We start from the raw sequence: 22,650 nt of genomic DNA, 5'->3' as shown, positions 1-22,650 counted from the left end.
GTTGAACTTATCACAGTGGTTTATGGGATGCTTTTGTGATCTGAGAAGGACTGATTGGAAGGTGTTAAGCAAATCTGTTTAGTAGGAGACTGAGAATGGGGGTCTAGGTTTAGCTTCTACCCCCAAGGCAACCACTGATTTTATTAAGTCTTGATGGAAAAATATGAGAACAAGCACTGTTTTTCAAACATTCAACATCTTTACGTGGGATAATCATGAAAGCTTGAGAATACAAGAGAGTAATCTCTGCAAAACCCAAATGTCATTCACAAAATGTGAATCAGGGCTTGTCTACACAAAGAGTTAGTGCATGGCAAGCCACAGTGTGACTCTTCAGTGCACTAGCTTGCCACATACTAACTGACCATGTGGACTCTGCTGCTGCTGCGCACTAGAACTTCCACAGTGAGCTTAAAAGGGGAGTAGTCAAAGCACACCATGGAACTTCTAGTGCACAACAACAGAGTCCATAATATGTTCTGACCCACTTCCATTTCAAGAACACTGTGAAATTGTTAGTGTGTGGCAGCAAGGTCACATGGCCAGCTAGTTTGCTGTAGATTCACATTCTGTCTTACTATGCACTAAAACTCGATACACACAAGCACTAAGCCCAAATAAAGAAATCTCATCATAGTAGTTAGAGACAGGACCAGGAGTCAGGACTCCTATGTTCCATTCTCAGCTCTGCCACCGATTCTCTATGACCCAGATTCAGTAGAGCATCTAAACACATCCTTAACTTTAAGCACGTTCTTAAGCCCATTCCAATTTCACAAGGCACCTAAGCACGTGTTTGTACACATTGCTAAGTTCAGGCCTGTATGACCGTAGTCATGGTGGGTATATCTACACTGCAGCTGTGAGCGTGCCTCCCAGCCCCAATAAATAGACTCGAACTAGTGGGGCTTGAGCCAATGTACTAAAAATAGTGAAATGGACATTGCTGCACCAATGGAGGCTCAGGCTAGCCACTCGAGTGCAAGCTCACCTGACCCCCTGGGTCCGAGCTTGGGTGGCTAGCCTGAGTCTCCGCCAGCGCAGCAACGTTCACACTGCTATTTTTAGCACACTAGTCTGCTAGTAGAAGATTGTCTGCCTGGGCTGGAAGGCGCACTCCCAGCTACAGGGTAGATATATCTTTAAGGCTCAACCCTGCAAGGCACTTAAGCATGTACAAAGAATCATAGAATACAGGGTTGGAAGGGACCTCAGGAGGCCATCTACTCCAACGCCCTGCTCAAAGCAGGACCAATCCCCAATTTTTGCCCCAGATCCCTAAATGGCCCCCTCAAGGACTGAACTCTCAACCCTGGGTTTAGCAGGCCAATGCTCAAACCACTGAGCTATCCCTCCCTACATACTCTCAATGAAATCAATGGGACTTTCAGGTGCTTAAAGCAAAACACATACTTATGTGTTTTGCTAGATTGGGTATAGAGTGCTCAGCACCTTGCAGGACTGAGCCTTTAGGCTCTCTTTGCCTCAGTCCTCAATCTGTAAAATGGGTATATAACTCCCTCACTTACTCATAGGCATACTGAACTACTTATTTGTGTGACCTAACTAACTTATATTTGTAAAGTACTTTGACATCATCAGATGAAAAGTGCTACAGAAGCATAAGGTATAATTATTATTCTAGTATCTGAAAAGAGGAGCAAGTAAATACATGGGAGCAGACTTCAAAGGTACAATGGTATGCTTCAATGCTCTAGTAAATGACAGAAAATCCTAGAGGATTTCAGAAGCAGAGCTGGTAAAAGCTGTTCTTCTCACAAAATCTTAGTGTTCAAGGTAGACGGATGAAAGAGGAGGATAACAAAATATAGGCAACAAGTACCACTCTCTATCGTTAAGACCTAAATTACTATTTAAAAAGTAGGTTTGCTAGTTCTGTTTTGTAACAAAGCTGTGTTTAAATCTGACATTTTGCTGCTCACTAAAAAGTGATTTGCTTTGAAAATGGTATCTCTCAATGTGTATAAATTCTGTTACATTATCTCCCCAAAGAGGATACTTCCATGAAACCTTTTTTTTTTTGCTCAGACTGTGAAAGTGTCCAGTATCACTTGACATACATGGGGAGAAAACATGAATCATCCCTGATAGCAGGACAAAGCCAACTATACATTGCTTTTGACAGGGAAGCTATTTATTGCTACAATTTTATAGATTGGAACCTCTGTGGTCTGGAAATCAGGCTGCGTAATCTCACTGGAACAGATTCTCTGGTCAAATTTCCAGTACTTCCTGCTTTGGGGTGGGTCAGAAATACTGCCAGTATATTCTCTCTCTTTTTGTATGACAGCATTTCTCTTTCTAGTCCTGACTGAAACAAGGGAGTACAAAGAGAAAGGGGTGTGTGTGTGTGTGGAGAAAAAAGACTTATATGAAACATTTTTATTTTTTTTTGGAGGGGGAGCTCAGTTTTTTTTCTATCCACCACATTGCTCCACTCTCCAGTATTTTCATACAATTCCTTTCAGTAATGAATAATTGATTAAAATTCAAGGTCAGAGCCCAAATTCTAAAAGTGACACACAGTCTGAACCATTGACTCCAGTGGGACTCTGAACAGGAGTAAGGATAGGAGTGTCAATTCTTGAGCAAGAACCAGACCTGTGTGAAATTTGCCTTCATCAGACACTGGCTGTGGCTAAACTCTTATCAACCTTTAACTTGAAGACTTGCCTTATGTTTATTTAATTTTCTTGCATTCAAGTTAAAATGCAGAGTCTTTTTAAAAAAAGTTGATATTTGCAGGGAAGTCCTTGATGGTAAAACTCAAAATACACTAAACACCAAACAACTCAAATTACCTGTAAAACTGCATGGTATGTTCTACTCATAAATCCCAGCCAGCACTGAGGAAGAAGGAGAGAGCGGTGCCATTCAGAAGGCTGGATGCTAACCTGCATGACATACCAAACAGGACTTAAGTTATATTAGAATTAATTTAACAAGAATGTGATTTATTATGCTCAAATAAATTTGTTAGTCTCTAAGGTGCCACAAGTACTCCTTTTCTTTTTGCGAATACAGATTAACACGGCTGCTACTCTGAAACATATCCATCACTAGTATTTTAAGAATAAAGACATATGATTTTTTTTGTACTGTACTTAACAGTCCGAAGAAAAATAAAACACTAAAGCTAAAAATCTATCTAACTGAAGGGGTATTTGAAAGTTTTTGAATAGAATGGTATTAAGTTTAATGGGTCAAACTCTGCTTTCAACCACATAACTGAAATGCCACTGAATTCAATTACAATGCTTTACAAGCATAAGACAATATCCATATGCTCAGAAGAGTTTACAAATTAATGAGTTGATCCTACAAACAGCCAAGTACAATACTCACTGCTATGATTAGTTTACAGCAGCACTTAGATACTATGCTGATGGATGCTATTTCAATATTCAAATGCTACTGAATTGATAAATTGATCCCAGTGAGGTCAGTGCATTATTCACAGTAGGAAGCACTACACTTAGTAGCGTTGGCAGGTTTGGGCCCTAAACTAAACACACAACAAACAGGGGATGCAACAGAAAAGAGTGTGATTTAGTTCGTCTTTATTTGCAATTGTAGTTTGGCTTGACAGTTCCAAATTTGTTTTTTTCTTTAAATTCAAGTTCTATTTTAGAAGAGCTATGTTACACACAAGAACAAAAGTAAATGACAAAAACGGAGATTAGTTGTGTCAGGTTAATCAAAGTAGTGAGTTTTAAAGAGGGATGGAAGGTGAGGTTATTAGTCAAGATAGCTGCATTGGGGCAAAAGAGTAGATTTGGACCCAATTTTTATGGACAAGCATTTTTTTAAACAAAGGAATGTATCTATGAAATATTCTAGCTTTAAACTCAGACTGGAAATTTCACAGCTGAAATCAAGACAAGATAAGTGGTCTTAACAACATCTTCATTTTCTACCCATTGGTAAATTGGTATCCGGCTGTTCGTCTCCACAGAGCCTGCCTCTGTTAACCATTCATGCAGTTTAACAACAGTTTGTTTACTAAAGCTGTTGTACTGCACCAGAAAGTAGCAAGCTACACTGTAATGGGACTGCTCAAGTGTTTAGAACTAAGCGTATGCCTAAGTGCTTTGATGGATCAGAGCCTAAATTTACAGAATCATGAGCTCCAACCATAGGTGAAATATAGCAAAGAAAAATTCTTGCCAAAGAAACTGGAATAATTTAATTATGTTAGGGTATCATTGAAAGCAACTAAATATCAAGACCCAAAATCCACAAGGACCTCAAAATCTGTAACAGAAAAAAAACCTGACAAGATTTGGCAATACACAAATACAAGGTTCTGGAGTTTGAGTAATAAAAAATCCACTGACAAATGTATGCTTGCAGAAGATAAAGAAATGTTAACATTAAAGAATCAGAGTGCCCTCCACCCCTCCCCTCAATAGATTAAATGGTAGAAAAGAGTAACACATACATACACAAACACTAAGAGAAATAAAAATGAAGGATTGTTAATTATAAGATTAAGAGCTTTGAAAGCTTTTTTTTTTTTTTTTTAAGAGATTCTAATTATGGATAGTAAATGAGTATAGTTCAGGTAACATTTAGTCAAGACTTTGCCTGACCTGAGTGTGTTTTTGCCAATTCTTTTTGATACAGATTGCTGATTTGTTTAAATTTATATTGTTGCTGGCAAGATAAATAATGTATCATATTGGAAGTAGTAAGTAAGAGGTACTCAAACAAGTAATGATAATTAACCCTCCCACCTTTTTCTGGATGACACAGGATAACATGACCCAGAAACATCAAAACCAGCGGGAAAAATGCAGAAGTTGCATAACTGAAGCTTGGACATGAGTAATGTAAGGGTTACATAAAAAAAAAAACAAAACAAGTGATGATATGCTAAAAGCCAGCTGGATAAAGATTAAATAATTTGTAATATGAAGATTTATAAGGATCCAAGTGAACATGGGCTCAAACTGTAGAAGCACTGCACCAGAAACTGAAGGATGGGACTGAAGGACCAGACAAGGAGATCAGGGGAGGCGATGACGGCCATCATGGAAGGACTTCTCAGTGCTCTTTAATGTGGTAACTTGGGCCCATTTACCTATTCTGTCTTGTCTGTCATTATTTGTCTGTCTTAAATTTATGTCCAAACACTAAGGAATAATAATTCTGTCTGAAATTGTATAAATAAAGGCAAAAATTAATTAAGCCTAAATTGGGTTTACTTGTGACTCAGTTTCCCATCCTACATACCCAATCATCAAGACCCTTAGACTCCTCTGAATGACATTTTTAATAAAAATGAACGTTAAAGAAATTTTGGTTTGTTACAATTTACAAGTTTATAGAAATGAGTTTACTAAACAAGCAGATAAAATACTAAAAACTAAATATTTTTCTCTCTCTGTTTAGCACCTTAATTATAACAACATTTTATTAAAAGAAGATGGAGGCTCACAGTTTGATTCCCTCACTACCCCCTTTTCAACAGCAGTATTTTCAGGCCCACAACAAAAGCAAGCTCTGTAATTTAAATGACTGCTGTGCATTGTTATATCTCTCAATATTCCATGGTGGTCAGAAAAAATTAATTTTTGTTGTTGCTAGTGTCCAATTATGTCTACTGTCTGCCTTTACCAAAAACATAAAAAACTGTCATGACAGCCATTGGAGTCCACTGGAAACAAATTATTTAATATCAAAGGTTTCCAGGGTAATACATTTTTAATAAAGGAAAAAGAAACATGTCAGGTTGGGTGAGACGGGACATATTTCCATATCCACTTTTTAAGGTCTATACTTTTCACTTTTAAATTAAAAGAACATGCCAGATTCTCTGTTACACATACCACTCTCGTCATACCTAGTCTAAGGCCTACCTACAGTAAACAACGTTGTGAGGCTTAATCCCAGAAGGTTATTGCTATTCTTTCTGCTTACAGACTGTAGCCACTGCTCAACATGAAAAGCATTCCAAAGCTCTATGAACCCAAACACCTCCTTTCTACTATTAGCACATCCATTGGTCTTCTCCTTGCCTTTGGTATGGAAAGCATAACCGAGGTAAGTACCTGAGTTCAACATCATCACCACTTTTCTTCTCGCGTCCCTGAAGTTATCCTTGATTCTTTTGTATCTCCCTTGTCTTATGTCATTAGTTCCCTCATGGACTACAAAAAAGGGGATGTTATTCTTCATTTTTATTTCTTTTTTAGATCATTAAAAACAATGCCCACACAAAAGCTGAGTGTCTTGCCAATAATCGGACTTACAATAACCACTGGCAAAATTAATATTAAAACACAAATAAATTAACACCAACAGCCAGCAGTTTTAAATAACCAAATGGAGATAACAAAAGAGGAAAAACTCCAGAAAAGCCTCTGACCCCCAAAACATACCCTCATTCTTCCCCCAAACCCTAACAAAAACAATGCCCTACCTCAGTATTAATAAAGATGCTGTTTGCCTGTATTGTCACATCTCTGATCTTGTCCCTTCCTAATCAGAGGATCACCAATCAGTCTAGTTTATCTTTTCTTCTCCAGTGGCTCTCTTTAAATAATTATTTATTTTGAGTTCTGGCTTAGCTGATGTCTGTCTTTAGTCTCTTTTCAATATGATCCCCTTCAAATTCTTCATACAGAAAGAGAGAACAGCTATTTCCTTCCATGTTAATATTTTCTTCCATCATCTTCCTCCACCTTGATCTCATTTGTGGTCTCAGTCTGCTGCATCTTTGTGATTTATCCTGTTCAACTTCCCTGGTTCCCCCTAATTTCAACAGCAGTCCTTCCACCTTGTCTTCTAGTGTAGAAATCAGCTTATTTAGGCCTGCTTGATCCTGTGCTGATCGAAGCAAAAGGGGAAATCCAAACTGACTTAAATGAGAGTAAGAGCAGGCCTTTATAAATTTCCATGTTTTCATGGAGGAGGAACAGGAATGCTGTTCGTAATGTGCTTTGATATGTTTGAATCAAAAGCACTACTGAAGCATACAGAATTAATCAGCAGAATATAGTGCCTTGCAACTGTAAATCATCTTTCTGCATCAGCATCATGTCAGAGTTTTCTGAATAAAGTTGCTTGAAGAGTATTCAGTGAAAAAACCCCACCATATACTGGATTTTTTGCAAAAAAATCCGTGAAGCTGTCTTTGCTTTGTGGCTATATTCTGTATTTAAAAATATTCAGTATACATTACTTTGAATAACTCTCAGTCTCTGTTAAGAATCTGCAAGAGAGTCAGGGCTGATGTTCTTTACTCTTGCTCAGAAGTTGGACACTCAAGTCAAATGGCTTTGTTTCTGTTCCCTCGCTTGATGACCATAGCTTTTTATAAAGAGCCCTGGTGGATTTAATACACTCAACATTGGATGTACAATCCTGATGACCTCTGAAACACTGTGGACTTATAAGTACTAACAGGCCTGGATGATGTTGGATCAAACTAGAGCCCCAATACTAGAAAATTCTTTGTGAATCTGTAATTTTTGTATTCGACCATGGAACAGGTCTTTTGGAGCCCCTGCAAGAGATCATGGAGCTCTGCCACATCCTGCTCCAGTGGTGTTCTTAGGAGAAGGTCTGCCAAGCCAGGCAGCCTGATGTTTTGGAGGAGAATTCCAAGCTTAGATTCAGCAGCAGCTAAGGTAGACACTACCAGCAGGGAGCTAGCTAACTACATGCAGCTCAGTCTATTTAGGCTTAACACCTTAAAATAAGGGTGTTTTTTCTGTCAGATGAGACACAAAGAGGTTGTGCAAGGAGCTCTGGGAAAACACAGGAGGAGCTACTCTCTATGGATTTGTACTTTTCTGGGTTTGTATTTTTTTAGTTAAATATTTGTAAAAGTGAGAGGCAAGAATGCAGCTACAGAATTCCGTAAAACTGGTGTCAATTTGGGTAAAACCAGAAGTCATAAAATAAAACCCAAGCCAGAGAGGGGATTTGGATACATTTTCTCTCTCAGCATTTGCCTTCACCCTGCTATGGGCCATCCTTTGTCAATAGTGTTCGTTCATCCACTGCAAATACATAGGCAGCAGAGAGCACACGTGACATTTTATGAGAATAGCAAAATAAACCCTATTAATTTTGTACATTTCTTGGCAATATGCACTTAGGATATGCACTCAGACAAACACAAACACCTACAAGATCTCTATCAAGCGTTCTTACAATTACAATACCCACCTGCTGAAGAGAAGAAACAGATTAACAGAGCCAGAAGAGTACCCAGAAGTCACCTACAGGACAGGCCCAACAAGGAAAGTAACAGAATGCCACTAGCCGTCACCTTCAGCCCCCCAACTAAAACCTCTCTAGCGCATCAAAGATCTACAACCTATCCTGAAGAACGATCCCTCACTCTCACAGATCTTGGGAGACAGGCCAGTCCTTGCTTACAGACAGCCTCCCAACCTGAAGCAAATACTCACCAGCAACCACACACCACACCACAGAACCACTAATCCAGGAATCTATCCTTGCAACAAAGCCCATTGCCAACTCTGTCCACATATCTATTCAGGAGACACCAACATAGGGCCTAATCACATCAGCCACACTATCAGAGGCTCGTTCACCTGCACATATACCAATGTGATATAGGCCATCATGTGCCAGCAATGACCCTCTGCCATGTACATTGGCCAAACCGGACAGTCTCTACGCAAAAGAATAAATGGACACAAATCAGACGTCAAGAATTATAACGTTCAAAAACCAGTTGGAGAACACTTCAACCTCCCTGGACACTCAATTACAGACCTACAATTCACAACTATTCAACAAAATAACTTCAAAAACAGACTCAAATGAGAAACAGCAGAACTGGAATTAATCTGCAAACTGGACACCATTAAATTAGGCTTGAATAAAGACTGGGAGTGGATGAGTCATTACACTAACTAAAAACTATTTCCCCATGATAATTTTCCCCCTGTTGTTACTCACACCTTCTTGTCAACTGTTTGAAATGGGCCATCCTTATTATCACTACAAAAGTTTTTTTTTCTCCTGCTGATAATAGCCCACTTTAATCAATTGGTCTCGTATCTATCTATCTATCTATCTTCCTACTGTATTTTCCACTGCATGCATCTGATGAAGTGGGCTTTAGCCCAGAAAAGCTTATGCTCAAATAAATTTGTTAGTCTCTAAGGTGCCACAAGTACTCCTCATTCCTTCTTAGGATAATACTGTTACAATGGCTAATTTGAGGCCTAAAACTGTGATCATGTCACTTTAAAGAAAATATTAGGGATCCTGTTTACCTCAATAGAAACTCAGCTTAGCAGAGATTTGGGAGTCAGGAACCATGGGTACCACAGGTTGTGTGTGTGACCTTGAGCAAGTCACCTAGGCCTTAGTTTAACAAAGAACATGATCCCATGCCTAGCTTTAAGCACATGCTTAAGTGTCCTTCCTGAATGTGGATACTTTCCTGAATCAGAGACTAACTGCTTTTCTGAATAAGAACATACATAAGAACGTTCTTAAATCCAACTGAACTCATGGGGACCTACATAAATATTTTAATGCTTTACTGAACTAAGGCCTTAACTGTTTTGTGGCCCAGTTTCTCCATCAGTAAAATAGGGACTCTATTATTCCTAGGTAGAACTCTCTCTCTTTTTCTTTCTACATATTATATTTGGAAATAAACATCCAAAGGTAAGGCTGCAACGCCATCCATAATGCAGATTACTGAATATTGCTGCAGAAATGGGTCCCATACAGCTTAGTCCAACTGTAGGAACAGGGACTAAAAAGCACATAAATGGCACAATGTCTAGGCACAAAAGGGCACACGAGAACTAGTTTGGGCTATTGTTATGAATTTTCCCACCTTTATATATCCAAAATATAACTCCTAATGTTACAGGACATTAGGCTGCATAAACCCTTTTAATTATGTGATTATACTAAAACAAAACCAGCACAAAAATGAGCACAGGGTGATCTTCCCTGTGTTTCACAAAGACACATTTCATCATGGTACAACTGAAGAGCTTACTTAGATTGTAAATTTTTTGGAGTAGGGACTGTTTGTCATTATGTGTCTGTGCATGGTGCCTAAAGCATCATCATCATTTAGTATCTGTATTGTGATGGTGCCTAGGGGTAGAGTCCGGTGTGGGACTTTTTAAAATCCTGCTCCCATCCACTCCCGCTATTATGGCAGTGAGTCCTGCAGGACCTGTAGGATCCTAGTCCTGCTGCAGGGCTCCACAGTAGTCCCGCACAGGGCTCGATCTAGGAGCCCCAGTCATGGACCAGGACCTCATTGTGCTAGGTGCTGTACAAACACAACCAAAAGGTGGTCCCTGCTTCAAAGAACTTACAATCTAAGTGGGGCCCCAATCCTCACTGCAACTTGTAGCAATATCACAATACAAATAATCATAATAATAGATAATAATGCTAAAGAATTTGGTTCTAATAGGCCTTCTTTGTTTTAAAGACACTCCAGCAATCAGGAATTAAGATGCCACTGTTCACTATACTTTTGTACCAAAAGAAGACTGCTTTAGATACCATTTATATGTAACAAACACAGTCCACTTCATCTCCATTAAAGAAATAAAAGAACAGTAGCTGGATAAATGCTTAACAGCTTTAATGCATCTAACCCAAAGCATACATTTACAGAACCATCAAAACATATGGGCCATGATGTGAACATATGTGACTATTCCTACGGATTCATTTTCATAATAAAGACAAGTGAAGCCTAAAAGGGATTATTCCCTGTAAGCCCATCATAGATAATGACTCCAAACTGCTGAAACAGTAGCAGGTAATTATTGGCCAGTCTAGCCCAAGTGATAGCGATAAACTTTAAGAGATTTCTTGCACAATTCAAGCCCAGATGCATGGTGAGGTGGGCCCTTTAAAAATAATAAAGTAGACACACATGATTTAAATGACCTTTGATTAACGTGACTACAGTAACTCAAATGTTCTTTCAAAGGCACACTGCCAAGCTTCCTTTACCAAACAATAAAACAGTGCTCAAACACTTGCGGGGGGAGAGACAAGCTGCTCCTTCAAGTCACTAGCGACCAGTAAAGGGCAATACGATACTTCAAACACGCCACTGTTTATTGAAGGCATGTTCTGCTTCCCATGAGAAACCAGCTCAAATAATGTGCGGGAAAAAAATACCCCTGTATCTTAATCTACTCTTGTTGACAGATATTATACCTGCATCCAATGCCTTAGTGAGGATAGCATCTAGGAGACAAACAATAACAGCCTAGTCCCTTAAGATTTAATAGGAAATTACCATTGTGCTATTGTTATAGTGACATTTAAACTGCAGCTAAAAACAGTTGGTTTTTTTTAAACTTGTTTTTGTTTTATAGATACTTGAGCACATGGAACGATTTACATAATATTCTTCCTCCTCGGATACACAGCCTATACCTTTTTCTCAGATATGCACACACACACAGAGCAGAACCTCTTTAATCTATACATTGGATAAGTCTCACTACAAACTTGGTGGCCTCAAGCCCCACTTTTCATCACAAATTCGGAGCTTGGTTTTCAAAAAAACACACATGCAAAAATACAAATGTAATTACACAACTTATTTTCCACATACAATCACTGCAATCCCCCAAGTAAATATTCACAGTGGTGAGCCCAGAATAAGTCCCTAGAAAGTGACAAACCTGAGTGTGCCATTGTGGTCATTACACTGATAATCTCTAATCCTTAATCAATTAGATGACCACAGGGTGCTCTTTGGTTGATCTTTTCAATAAAGGATCAAATAAATTAGTATTTGCTGCCTCCAAATTAACCCTGATTTTAAGTCTTTTCAATAATGTTAGCTAAGGGCTGTGTCCTTGGAGGTTCTATAATGTGAGTAGCATGCTTCATAGGTTAGACTCTAAGCACTTGCTTTAGTAAAATACTACAGTTATTTTGAATAAGAGAGTCACATGACATAGAGAAAACAGAGAAAGTTCCTGGTAGAGTCCTGCAGCTTCCCAAATATCCACTTTATATCTGCAGATACAAATTTTGTATCCATGCAGGGCTCTATGTATATACTGTATGCTCTCCAGGGAAGAGACTGTCTATTACTCTGGGTTTGTACAGTCCCTAACATAATGTTTCCCTGTTCTTGCTTGGCCCCTGGGCACGACCATAATACGCACAAAATAATAATTATAGTATGCACATACACACAAATGATATGGCTTATATTTTGAAAAGTGACAAATGGCACCTCACTTTCATTGTGTGCATGTATTATACATATTGGTCCCTAAGGTATGGTCCATCCTGTGCAGTGAACGAGGCAGAAAAAATAGTATCTGATAATCTAATTAAAGACTGTATCATAATGCATACGCACAAAGAGGGCCTTAAGTTTGCACAGGCAAGGGAAGGTTACTCACCTTGTACAGTAACAGAGGATCTTCGAGATGTGTGTCCATGTGGATGCTCCACTTCACGTGTCGGTGCGTCCCAGCGCTGCTGATCACAGATTTATGTAGCACGGTTCTCACGGTGCTGTTGGTGCCGCATGTAGTGCACACAATCCGAGCCCTCCAGTTCCTTTTATACCGCAGAGTCCCTACTGAGAACTCTGAAGCAGAGGAGAGGAGGGCGGGTAGTGGAGCATCCGCGGGGACACACATCTCGAAGAACCTCGGTTACTGCACAAGGTGAGTAACCTTCCCTTCTTCGAGTGCTGTCCCTGTGGGTGCTCCAATTCAGGTGACTGTAGAGCAGTGCCTTTCAGAGAGATAGGGGGATTTCGGGTTCTTTTGAGTCATTGAAGTAAGCACTGAGAGGCCCACTGTGGTGTCAGCCCTGGAGACATGAGTGATTGCATAGTGCTCAGCAAACATGTGGATGAAGGCTCAAGGGACCACTTTACAAATCTCTAGTATTGCAACATTATTTAGGAATGCTACTGAAGTTGAAACTGATCAAGTAGAATGTGCTCTAATGTGTTCAGGTGGTTCTGTATTCCGGATACAATAGCACATCTGAATGCATGTGGAGATCCATTTAGACAATCTGAGTGGATATAGCATCTCCTTTCAAGCGCTCGGTAGTAGAGATGAAAAGTCTAGGGGATTTCCAGAAAGGTTTAGTCCTTTCAAGGTAAAACGCCAGCACATGCCTAACGTCCAATGTGTGCACGGTGGCCTCTGTTGGAGTCCCATGAGGCTTAGGGAAGAATGTAGGGAGATGGATTGGTTGGTTCATATACAAAGTTGAAGTTACTTTTTATAGGAATTTAGGGTGTGGATGTAGCATGACCTTGTCTTTGAAGAATACTGTGTTTGGAGGATCAGCTATGTGCGCCCCAATCTCGCTCACCCAGCTGGCAGAAGTAATAGTGACCAGAAAAGCCACTTTCATAGATAAATGTAGCAAGGAGCAGGTGGCTAATGGTTCAAACGGTGGTCTGGTGAGGCATTTCAGAACCAGGTTGAGGTCCCATGCCGGGGTACAACCCTGAACTTCTGGGTAAACGTTAAGGAGACTCTTGAGGGACTGTTGTGCTGAGACAGCAGATCCAGATGATGAGCGAGAGCTCACGGAGCGCATATTGCCATGTGCATCGGGTAAGGGTACCATGCTTGTTTGGGCCATGTCAAGACTATGAGGATAACCTTGGCCCTGTCTGTTCGCATCTTGTGTATCACACATGATATCAGCAGAATCAGTGGAAATGCACACGAGTTGCGCCTCCCATTTGATGAGGAAGGCGTCCCCCAGTGATCGTAGTCCCAGTCCCGCTCGCGTACAGAACGCTGCGCACGTGCGGTTCGTCGGGGATGCAAACAAGTCAATAATGGGAATGCCCCATTGAAGATTGATCTCAGAACCTTGCCATTCATGTACCATTTGTGGTCTTGGGAGAAGTACCTGCTGAGTGTGTCCGCCATCGCATTCTGATGGCTGGGTAGGTAGGATGCCGAGATGTTTATGTTGTGTTGTATGCACCAGTTCCATAGCTTCAGTGCATAGCGAGCGTGAACAAGCTCCTCCTTGGCGGCTGATGTAAAACATGCATTCAATATAGTCAGTCAGGATGCAAATGGACTTGTTCTTTATAGGAGGTAGGAAATGGCTGCAGGCATTGTGGACTGCATGTAGCGTTAGTAAGTTGATGTGTAACTGAGTCTCCACCGGAGACCAATTGCCTTGAATCGTGTGTTGATTCATATGTGTGCCCCAACCTATCAGTGAGGCATTTGTGGTGATCACAATCGATGGGGGTTCCTTTTGAAATGGGATGCCCATACAAACGTTTTGTGGTCTTGTCCACCATTGTAAAGAGTCCAGGACACTGGGTGATACTGTGAGTCATTTGTGTAGGCTGTATTTGCTGGGTATGTATACCATGCTTAACCAGCCTTGTAGGCACCGCATATGTAGTCTTGTGTATCATACCACGAATGTTGTAGCTGCCATGTGTCCTAGTAGTTGCAGGACAGTACGAGCCTATATTTGGGGGCTGGCTCATACCTTGGAGATAAGGTTTGTGAGAGTTGTGAATCCGGCTGGGGGCAGGGATGCCTTGGCTTCCATGGCATCGAGGTGTGCCCCGATCAAGTCCAGTTGTTCAACCGGGATTACAGTCCATTTCCATTCGTTTATTTGTAACCCTAGCTCCTGGAAGAGTGTAATAGTGGTCTGGACTGTGTCCATTGTTTCTTGTAGAGTTGGGCCTTTGAGAAGGCGATTGTCCAAGTTGGGGAAGTTCATAATTCCCTGTTTGAGTAGATGTGCCGCTACCACAGCTAGGCTTTTGGAGAAAACTCTTGGTGGAGTGGATAGGCCGAATTGTAGTACTCTGTACTGGAAGTGTTCCTGTCCTACCATGAAATGCAGAAATTTCCTGTGAGCAGGATGAATGGTGATATGGAAATAAGCATCTTGGAGGTGGAGGGCTGAAAACCTGTCCCCCTGTTGCAGTGCTGGGAGAATCGTGCCCAATGTGACGATTTTGAACTTTTGGGAGCGTACAAACTTGTTGAGCTTCCTTGGGTCCAGGATAGGTCTCCATCCCCCATTCTTCTTCTGGGTCAGGAAATAATGGGAGTAGAATCCCTTCCCTTTGAATTGTGATGGAACTCGTTGTAGAAGATGATCGACTTCTTGTCGTAACAGGTGATCGTGAGAATGGCCCCTGAAGGAGGACAGAGAAGAGGGTAGGGTAGGTGGTCGGGAGGTAAAGGGGATGGTATATCCCGACCTACTTCTAAAACACATTAGTCCGATGTTATTGAGGCCCAGATGTGATAAAAAGGGTGAAGCTGATGACCAAAAATTGGAGATGGGTCAGGCATAGGTGCTGTCTTGTGAGGGAAGTCAAACCCTCGACCAACTTCTCAAAATTGTGGTTTTGGAGGAGCCAATTGGGAAGTGGGTGCCTGTGACTGGGGTGTTTGTTGACACTGTGAGCGTTGCCGTTGACTGTTGTAAGGCTGATGTCGTTGCAGATTGCTAGATGATCCTCTAAGTCTCTGATACAGCTGGTACCTCCTTCTCTTCATAGGTGGGATATAAATCCCCAAAGTGTGGAGTGTGGCCCCAGAGTCCTTCATCGAATGAAACACCTCATAATTTTTTTTGAGAAAAGCTTTTCTCGATCGAAAGGTAGGTCTTCTACCTTTGTTTGGAGTTCCTTGGGTATACCCGCGGCCTGTAGCCAGGATGCCCAGCACATTACTACCACTGTGGCCGTGGTTCTGGCTGCCATATCCATGGTGTCTAGTGACGCCTGTAGGACTGTTTTGGCTATCAGATGACCCTCATTGATGATGGCTTGAAATTGTGCCTGTTTCTCCTCTGGGAGCTCTGCTGCGAACAAGCTACATTTGCTGTAGTTATCATAGTCATATTTTGCTAACAATGCAGAATAATTGGCCACTCTGAATTGTAGGATGCCTGAAGAGTACACTTTACGTCCAAACAGGTCTTGTGCTCTTTCTCTTGTGGTTTTGATTTAAGGAGTTGGGGGGCGAATGTGCAAAGAGAAAGTCTGCCCCTTTTGAGGGTACGTAGTACTTTCTATCCACTCTTTTGCACATTGGCAGTATTGAGGCTGGTGTCTGCCAAACAGTCTCTGCAGGATCCAAGATGGCATCGCTGATGGGAAGAGCGATTTTCGAGGTAGATGATGGTTGTAGTATTTGTATCAGGACGTGCTGTTTTGTCTGCACCTCCTCTAGCTGGATGTCCTGGCTGTGAGCGACCTGCTTAAACAGTCCTGAAATTGCTTGAAATTGTCCGCCGAAGCTGGTGGTGGGGGCATAATAGCCTCATCTGGGGAGGAAGGAGGATTGTGATCAGGAGACGTGGTTTCTTGGTCTGTGCCAGTTTCTGTGTCCTCTCCTACATCCTGAGCTTCTATGGGCTGCGGTGTGGGAGACACAGGGTTAGAGCAAAGTTTGCGTCTGTGCGCTGTGGAAGGCCTGGAATGTGGACTCCTGTAAGATGCCCAGGGTTCCTAATGTGCCCATGTCATGGAGAAGGCCATAGGGGGGTACATCCACTGTGATCCGCACCATGGTTGAGTCGTCTGGTGGTATCTTGGTCCTATATGGCTCCACGGTGTTCAGTGTGCTTTTGGTGAGGAGTGGTGTGGTGAGAAGGTGTTTTGCTCCTACACCTCCTCCTCGTCTTTGCTGGAAGATTGTGCAATGTCATGAGAGCTGTTAGGATCTTCTCTGTAACCTGTTTGGGAGCCCTCGGTACCAAATATCGGGGAGTGCAGTGCCAACGATATCACCAAGTCTTTCTGGTGTAGCAGAGACTGTGTTGGTGCCGATGTCTGGGCCACCGGTGCTGCAGGGTCAGCTCTCACCAGTGCTGGCATTGGTGCCATCCGATGCTGTGACTGTTTAGTTGGTGCTGACTTGTTTTTGTCCACCCATGCCGACTGCGCTGTCAGGAGACGCTCGGTGCCGAGTCCCGTGCCAGTGAACTTGGTGCCATGAAGGAGGCATGTCTTTGTCTGTGCCTGGACTCAGTCTCCTTCACTCAGACCTCAGTGGTGCCAGAGGTGCTGGAGCATCATAGGTGCTCACCTGAGCATAAGTTGGCACCGGGGGTAGTGATCTGGTAGGAGATTGCCTTTGTTTTCTCAGTGCTCTCTGAGGAGAAAAGTCTTTTTTGGTCTTTCAGAGGGTCTGTCTCCTTTCCCATTTGGTGGAGTTCCCAGAGAGGCAGTCTGCTTGTCTGACTCTGGTTGGAGGGATTTTTCCATTAAAATCATTTTTAGCCGCAGATCCCTTTCCCGTCAGGCTCTGGCTTTCAAATTGCTGCAGTAGGGGCATTTTGGGGGGATATGCCCCTCACCCAGACAGCTTACATATGAGTGCCTGTCTGAAACAGGCATAGCTTTGAGGCAGGAGCCGCACCATTTGAAGCCTGGAGAACCAGGCATCTTAACGGGTAACCATCCCCTGAGGGGAAGTAGTTAATGAAATAAAACTTTTTTTTTTTCAAATAAACTAACACTAACGCTAACTATAACTTTTTATCTAACTAACACTGCCCCAGAGCTCAGTCTTCAGCCGAGGACAGTTGAGAAGGAACTGGAGGGCTTGGGTCGTGCGCATGTTACATGCAGCACTGCAAGGCGACCTGCCCAGTCACTCCTATTGTAAATCTCCGATCAGCAGTGCTGGGACGCACCAACACCTGAAGTGGAACACCCACAGGAACAGCACTCGAAGAACTACCTTAATTAGGCATTGCCTAACTTTTGAGTGCTTAATTTTTCAACCTTAATGTTTTTAAAGTACTTTTTTATGGATGATTTCATAAGGTTTTTTAATAAAACAAACTGAAAAAAACAAAATCTATCATGTGACATCACACTGACATCCACAGGGGTCATCAGCAGGTTTGGACCAGTTAGATCCACTGAGCAGATGGCTGACACTTGAGCTAATGGAGTAACTCAGTGGTGACCAACCTTATTACACAGGAGGGCCACATAAACCTAAGCACAACCTTGTGTGGGCCACACACATTCTACTTATTGTAATAATATTTTAAAGTCACCACTATTGATTTATATTTTAAGTTCAGCTTGTTTTGTATGTATTTAGACATGTTTCTATGTACGCTATTCTTTATTTACACAGTTGTGTAAACTAAAATGATGTAAACATGACGACAAAATGCTAACGAATCGGCCATTAGTATACTGTGTTGAAGCAGGCCACAGGCCTTACGAAATGCTCTGGTGGGTCTTGTATTGCCCCTGGGCCATAGCTTGGTAATACTGTTCTGCTCCTGCAACTCAGGCTGGAGCATGCTCAGTGCAGGTGGATTTTTGGAGAATTTAGCTGCCAAACTAGCAGGTTTCTATGTGTGAACTGAGATTCTTCAGAGCCTTAAAACTTGGTCAATTTTTTATGGAATGTCCCTGACCAATTGGCAACACCCCCAGCCAAACTGCAAGCCCTGCCTCCAAACATGGAGGAGCTAGATCTGCTCAACAAACGGTTTAAGCATTCTTTAAAATATGAGCACATTTTTTTCCCCCAATCTCATTCTTTAGAAACAATTTTAGCTGAAACTTAAAAAAAAAAAAAAAAAATCAGCCTGACGCAAACACCTGGCATGGAAAATTTCAGCCAAAAGAGATGAAATTTGGTAAAGTTATAAACAACCGAAAACATGTTCTTGTAACAGAGAGTGTTGATCAGCCTTACCTATAGGTGGAGCTACCAACTTCACCTATAATTATAACTTCCAGTTATTTTTATGAGGGAGAATGGCTACTGCCAGTACAAAGGACAGAGGGAACAAGCATGGCAGTTCTGTCTTCTGAACCTTTATTTTGTGGTTGCATGAATAAAGAAACAGTTTTTGGCATTGTTCTGAAGGCACTTTTAAAATGTACATCTATCACTATATTGTTATCATTCCTAGAGGAGCTATTCTGGGCCCAGACTTAGATTTTTTACAAAAGATATTTTTATAATCATGTATGCTCTCCTGCTTGTCTAACACATGACAGAATAGATTTGTATAATTCTGACATTCTCATTTACGACCTGTGAAGAGAATCTTCACCCTAAGAAGCACATAATAAATCTCCCCAGGAATGCAAATTGATCATATTAACTCTTCTTTCTTTTATGAACTCAGAGAGACTCTAACACATGTCTGCTTGTGCTAGTAATGCTCAAACTGACATGAAAAATGGGAAACGAACGTTCATTTCCCAAGCTCCTGTCTAGCTACTTATTTGTTTTCCCAGTCTCTGCAGTTTCCAAAGATCAGTTTTCGTATCAACTGTAATGCCATAATTCTAAACTCCCTGTAAGATTTGATAACAAGCTCTTTCTTATTTTCTGTAATGATTAATTGGATGTTCATTTCTTGTACCTTTTCCAAAACCACACAAATTTAGATGTTACAGCTCCAGTTTACCAAAGTTCACTGCATAGGATCAGCCACATTAGCATAATATTCCAGGGAGTTGGAAACAATTAAAAGATATGCTGTGTTATTACTACTCTAACGAGGAGGCGGAGGTTACTCCCTATGGTGGAATCCCATAATTGTTGTTCAGACACACCAAAATACTAGAGCACTGTAGCCTGATTAGACACCACTATTGAGAGAAGGGGCAAAAGGAGAGTGTCAGTTTCAATTTACACCAACGATTTTCAGAGGGAGCATTTCAGCAAAGAGAGCATTTTATTAAATGTATTTACACGTTCTATTCATGTTAATTGTCCCTCACAGCAACTTTAGTTAATTATGGTGCATTAAAACATCACATAGCTTGTAGCTAGTATTTCCTAATTAAAAAAAGCAAATGTGACTCTGTGGGGAGCAGGGAGGAGAAAGCAGCACAACATTTCTGAAAAGGGAAGAAAAGCCGAGAATACTTACCTCATGAATGAGAGCTATTAACATCTGTTGGAAATTGCGCCCTCTGCTAGCCAGAAAACGACTGATAGGTTTGCCATCTTTGCCCATGTGGATTGGAAGGTCATAACATAACAACATGCCACCTTAAAAAAAACCCATATAAATGCATCAAGATAAAATACTGCTAAATAGGGCAAAAGAAAGAGTTTCATGCACAACAGCTGAATGCAAATTTTAAGAAAGATCATATTATGTTTTTAAAGTTACATTTTAAAATAAGAGTGATGCTGGCCAGCAGGGAAGAATATTCTGGAGTCACTTAATGATTCATACTTCCAATGCTGCTGGGTATTAGGACTCATCACTTACAGCAGGGGTCTCAAACATGCGGCCTGCTAAAATGCTGTCCTGAAAAAGTTTGGACTTAAGCATGTCCTGACATGCGGCCCGCTAAAATGCATGTACTAAAATCCTGTCCTGAAAAAGTTGGACTTAAGCACGTCCTGACAAGCTTTTCTGAATCAGGGCCAACACCACATTCAGAGAAAAACTACCATACATTTTGAAACATTAGTCCAGGGAGTGATGTGACCAATGGTAGGAGAAGCTCACCTGCAAGGCCAGGCTTCAGGCCTGGCTGCTTGTTCCTCTCATACATTTTCAGCATGAAGTTGGCAACCCCTGCTACGGTCTTTCCTTGATCCGAGCGCGTGGCCCCTCCTCTCAGTGCAGAATGATACACTCCGCGGGGCATGTTGGCCATCTCCTGTTTCACAAGTGACGCCACAAACTCTTCAAATGCTGGAGGAAGTGGGTAGAAGAAAAAAGTCAGGGGCTGAAGAGAGGCCAAAAAATCCCAACAAACCCAAAACCACAGCTTCAGGGCAGTTATGCTTAACAAAACTAGCAACTACACGTTCAGATGAAAGCTCCAAGGTCAGGGATTTAGAACGCCTGGCAAGTCTTCCTGACTCTATGTTCACCTCCACTCAAACTGCAGCTCAGGAAGCTCTGAATAAGTGATGTCAGATGCTCAAACTCAGAAGAAAAATAGCCTGAACTGTTCTCAGTGCTGTTGATCAATGTGGTCTTTGTTTGTTATGCCAATGACACAATGAAACTGAAAGAACGGACCGTCAGAAACTAAACTGACATTTACATTTGTCAATGTAAATAAAATGTTCCTCGTAAATGAGTTTTTTTCCTTATAGGCTTTTTCACCATAAAAAATAAACAACTGGTACTATAATTTCTCTAAACACAGTTGTAGGTACTGTTTATATGGTGGTACGCTCTCAAACTTGGGCTTTTTATGGTTTATCTGGGTTCAACAGTGTAAAGAAGTAATGCTATTGCTTGGTTGTGAAGTTAGATTACAGTAGCCCTTATGGTAGATGTGTGCAATGTTACTGCTTCCCAACATGAAGCCAACATTAGACCAGCACCTGGCAATGCTGATAGATTTAAGAGTCTGTTAGTGCTTTCATTATATGACCAAGTTTTAAAGATTTATAACAACTGTTTCACATTACTCTTGAAACTCTGGCGTATAAGTTCCCAAACCAGATGCAATGCTGGTTTCCTAGAAATTGGAGCACATATGGGTGGAAAGAGCATTTACCCACTCTTCTGAGATCCTGGCAATACCTGAGGTACCTTGGAACAAGTTAATGGAAAGACATCTTATCCTGGAACTTCCTTACTTTGGTCGTTTTCAGTTAGTACCCATTATTTTAGCAGCATTTCCTTCTTTTTAATTTCTTATTTCATTAACAGTATAAACATGAGAAAAAGACTGCAAAATGTCATAAAAGAGAGCCCTGTTTTAGAGATAAATATGTACCTAGGCATCTGCAGCTGGGTGTCTGTCCATGGCTACACAGTCTAATCATTATTGCAATGTCTCCCCATAGATTTCTTTAAATTCCAAGCTTTTTTAAAAAAACTGGTTATAACAAAGAACTTGTTGCTTTCAAAATGCCTATCAATGAGTTCACTATTTCTAATCACAATGGCAAATAAATGCACCTAATGATCCAGAATGCCAGGCATAAACCAAACAGAGAAACCTAGCTGAACTTCATGAAAGACCACCTGATTCTGAAGCAAATGATAATGCATCATACTTTAAGGGCTGGTACAAATCTGAAGAAAAACAGGCAACCACCACTGAAGGTATTATGAACCAAAATACTGACCTATCTTCTGTATATCCATCTACCATTGAATAAGAAAAAAAGGGATTCAACTGCTGTCCTTTAAAATGCACATATATCACATTGTGTCGTATGGGATGAACTTTTTTTTCTTTTTTAAAGGTACTCATTTCTAGACTGCATATGACACCCACCAAATAACAATCAAGGATTAAATGGGTTTACTGAAAATATGGATGCTTTGTGTGTGCAACTGTATTCTCTCTCTACTCCCATTGCTGGCTCTGTTTCTGTCCTACAGAAACAGAGCCAGCAATGGGAGTAGAGAGAGAATACAGTTTAGCAGCTGAAATTGACAGTGTTGCTGGGCCCCTAAGGAGCTCAGAGAAGTTTTCCCAATTTCTGTTTCCTTTGGCTCACACAAACGTAGATGCTAAGAGAGTAAAGGGGAAGTGTGGTGTGCTTCTGTTTCAGAAACTCTATGGGTTTATTAGTATTTTTCCTTTCAGCTGTGTAGCTGAGGTAACCCACGTGGATTTATTTGTGAGCAAAGACAGTTTTGTCCTCCAGAGCAGAGGAAGGCTCATGGAAAGATAATCCCACATTC

General features: G+C 41.2%; 1 protein-coding gene across 3 annotated transcripts in view; it reads right to left on the bottom strand.

The window, feature by feature from the left end:
• FOCAD (focadhesin) overlaps positions 1 to 22,650 on the bottom strand; it is a 200,530-nt gene that overhangs the window by 55,027 nt on the left and 122,853 nt on the right. For all 3 annotated transcript variants that reach the window (XM_048849366.2, XM_048849367.2, XM_048849368.2), the window contains 3 exons: positions 20,500 to 20,688; positions 19,909 to 20,030; positions 2,823 to 2,915 (listed from right to left, as the gene is read on the bottom strand). In XM_048849366.2, coding sequence (XP_048705323.2) covers positions 2,823 to 2,915; positions 19,909 to 20,030; positions 20,500 to 20,688 — 404 coding nt within the window. The remainder of the gene's footprint in view (positions 1 to 2,822; positions 2,916 to 19,908; positions 20,031 to 20,499; positions 20,689 to 22,650) is intronic.

This window comes from Caretta caretta, chromosome 5 (genome assembly GCF_965140235.1).
Source record: "Caretta caretta isolate rCarCar2 chromosome 5, rCarCar1.hap1, whole genome shotgun sequence".
Lineage (NCBI taxonomy): Eukaryota > Metazoa > Chordata > Testudines > Cheloniidae > Caretta > Caretta caretta.
The sequence above is the reverse complement of the archived record's forward strand: the minus strand, read 5'-3'. Positions and strand labels throughout refer to the sequence as shown.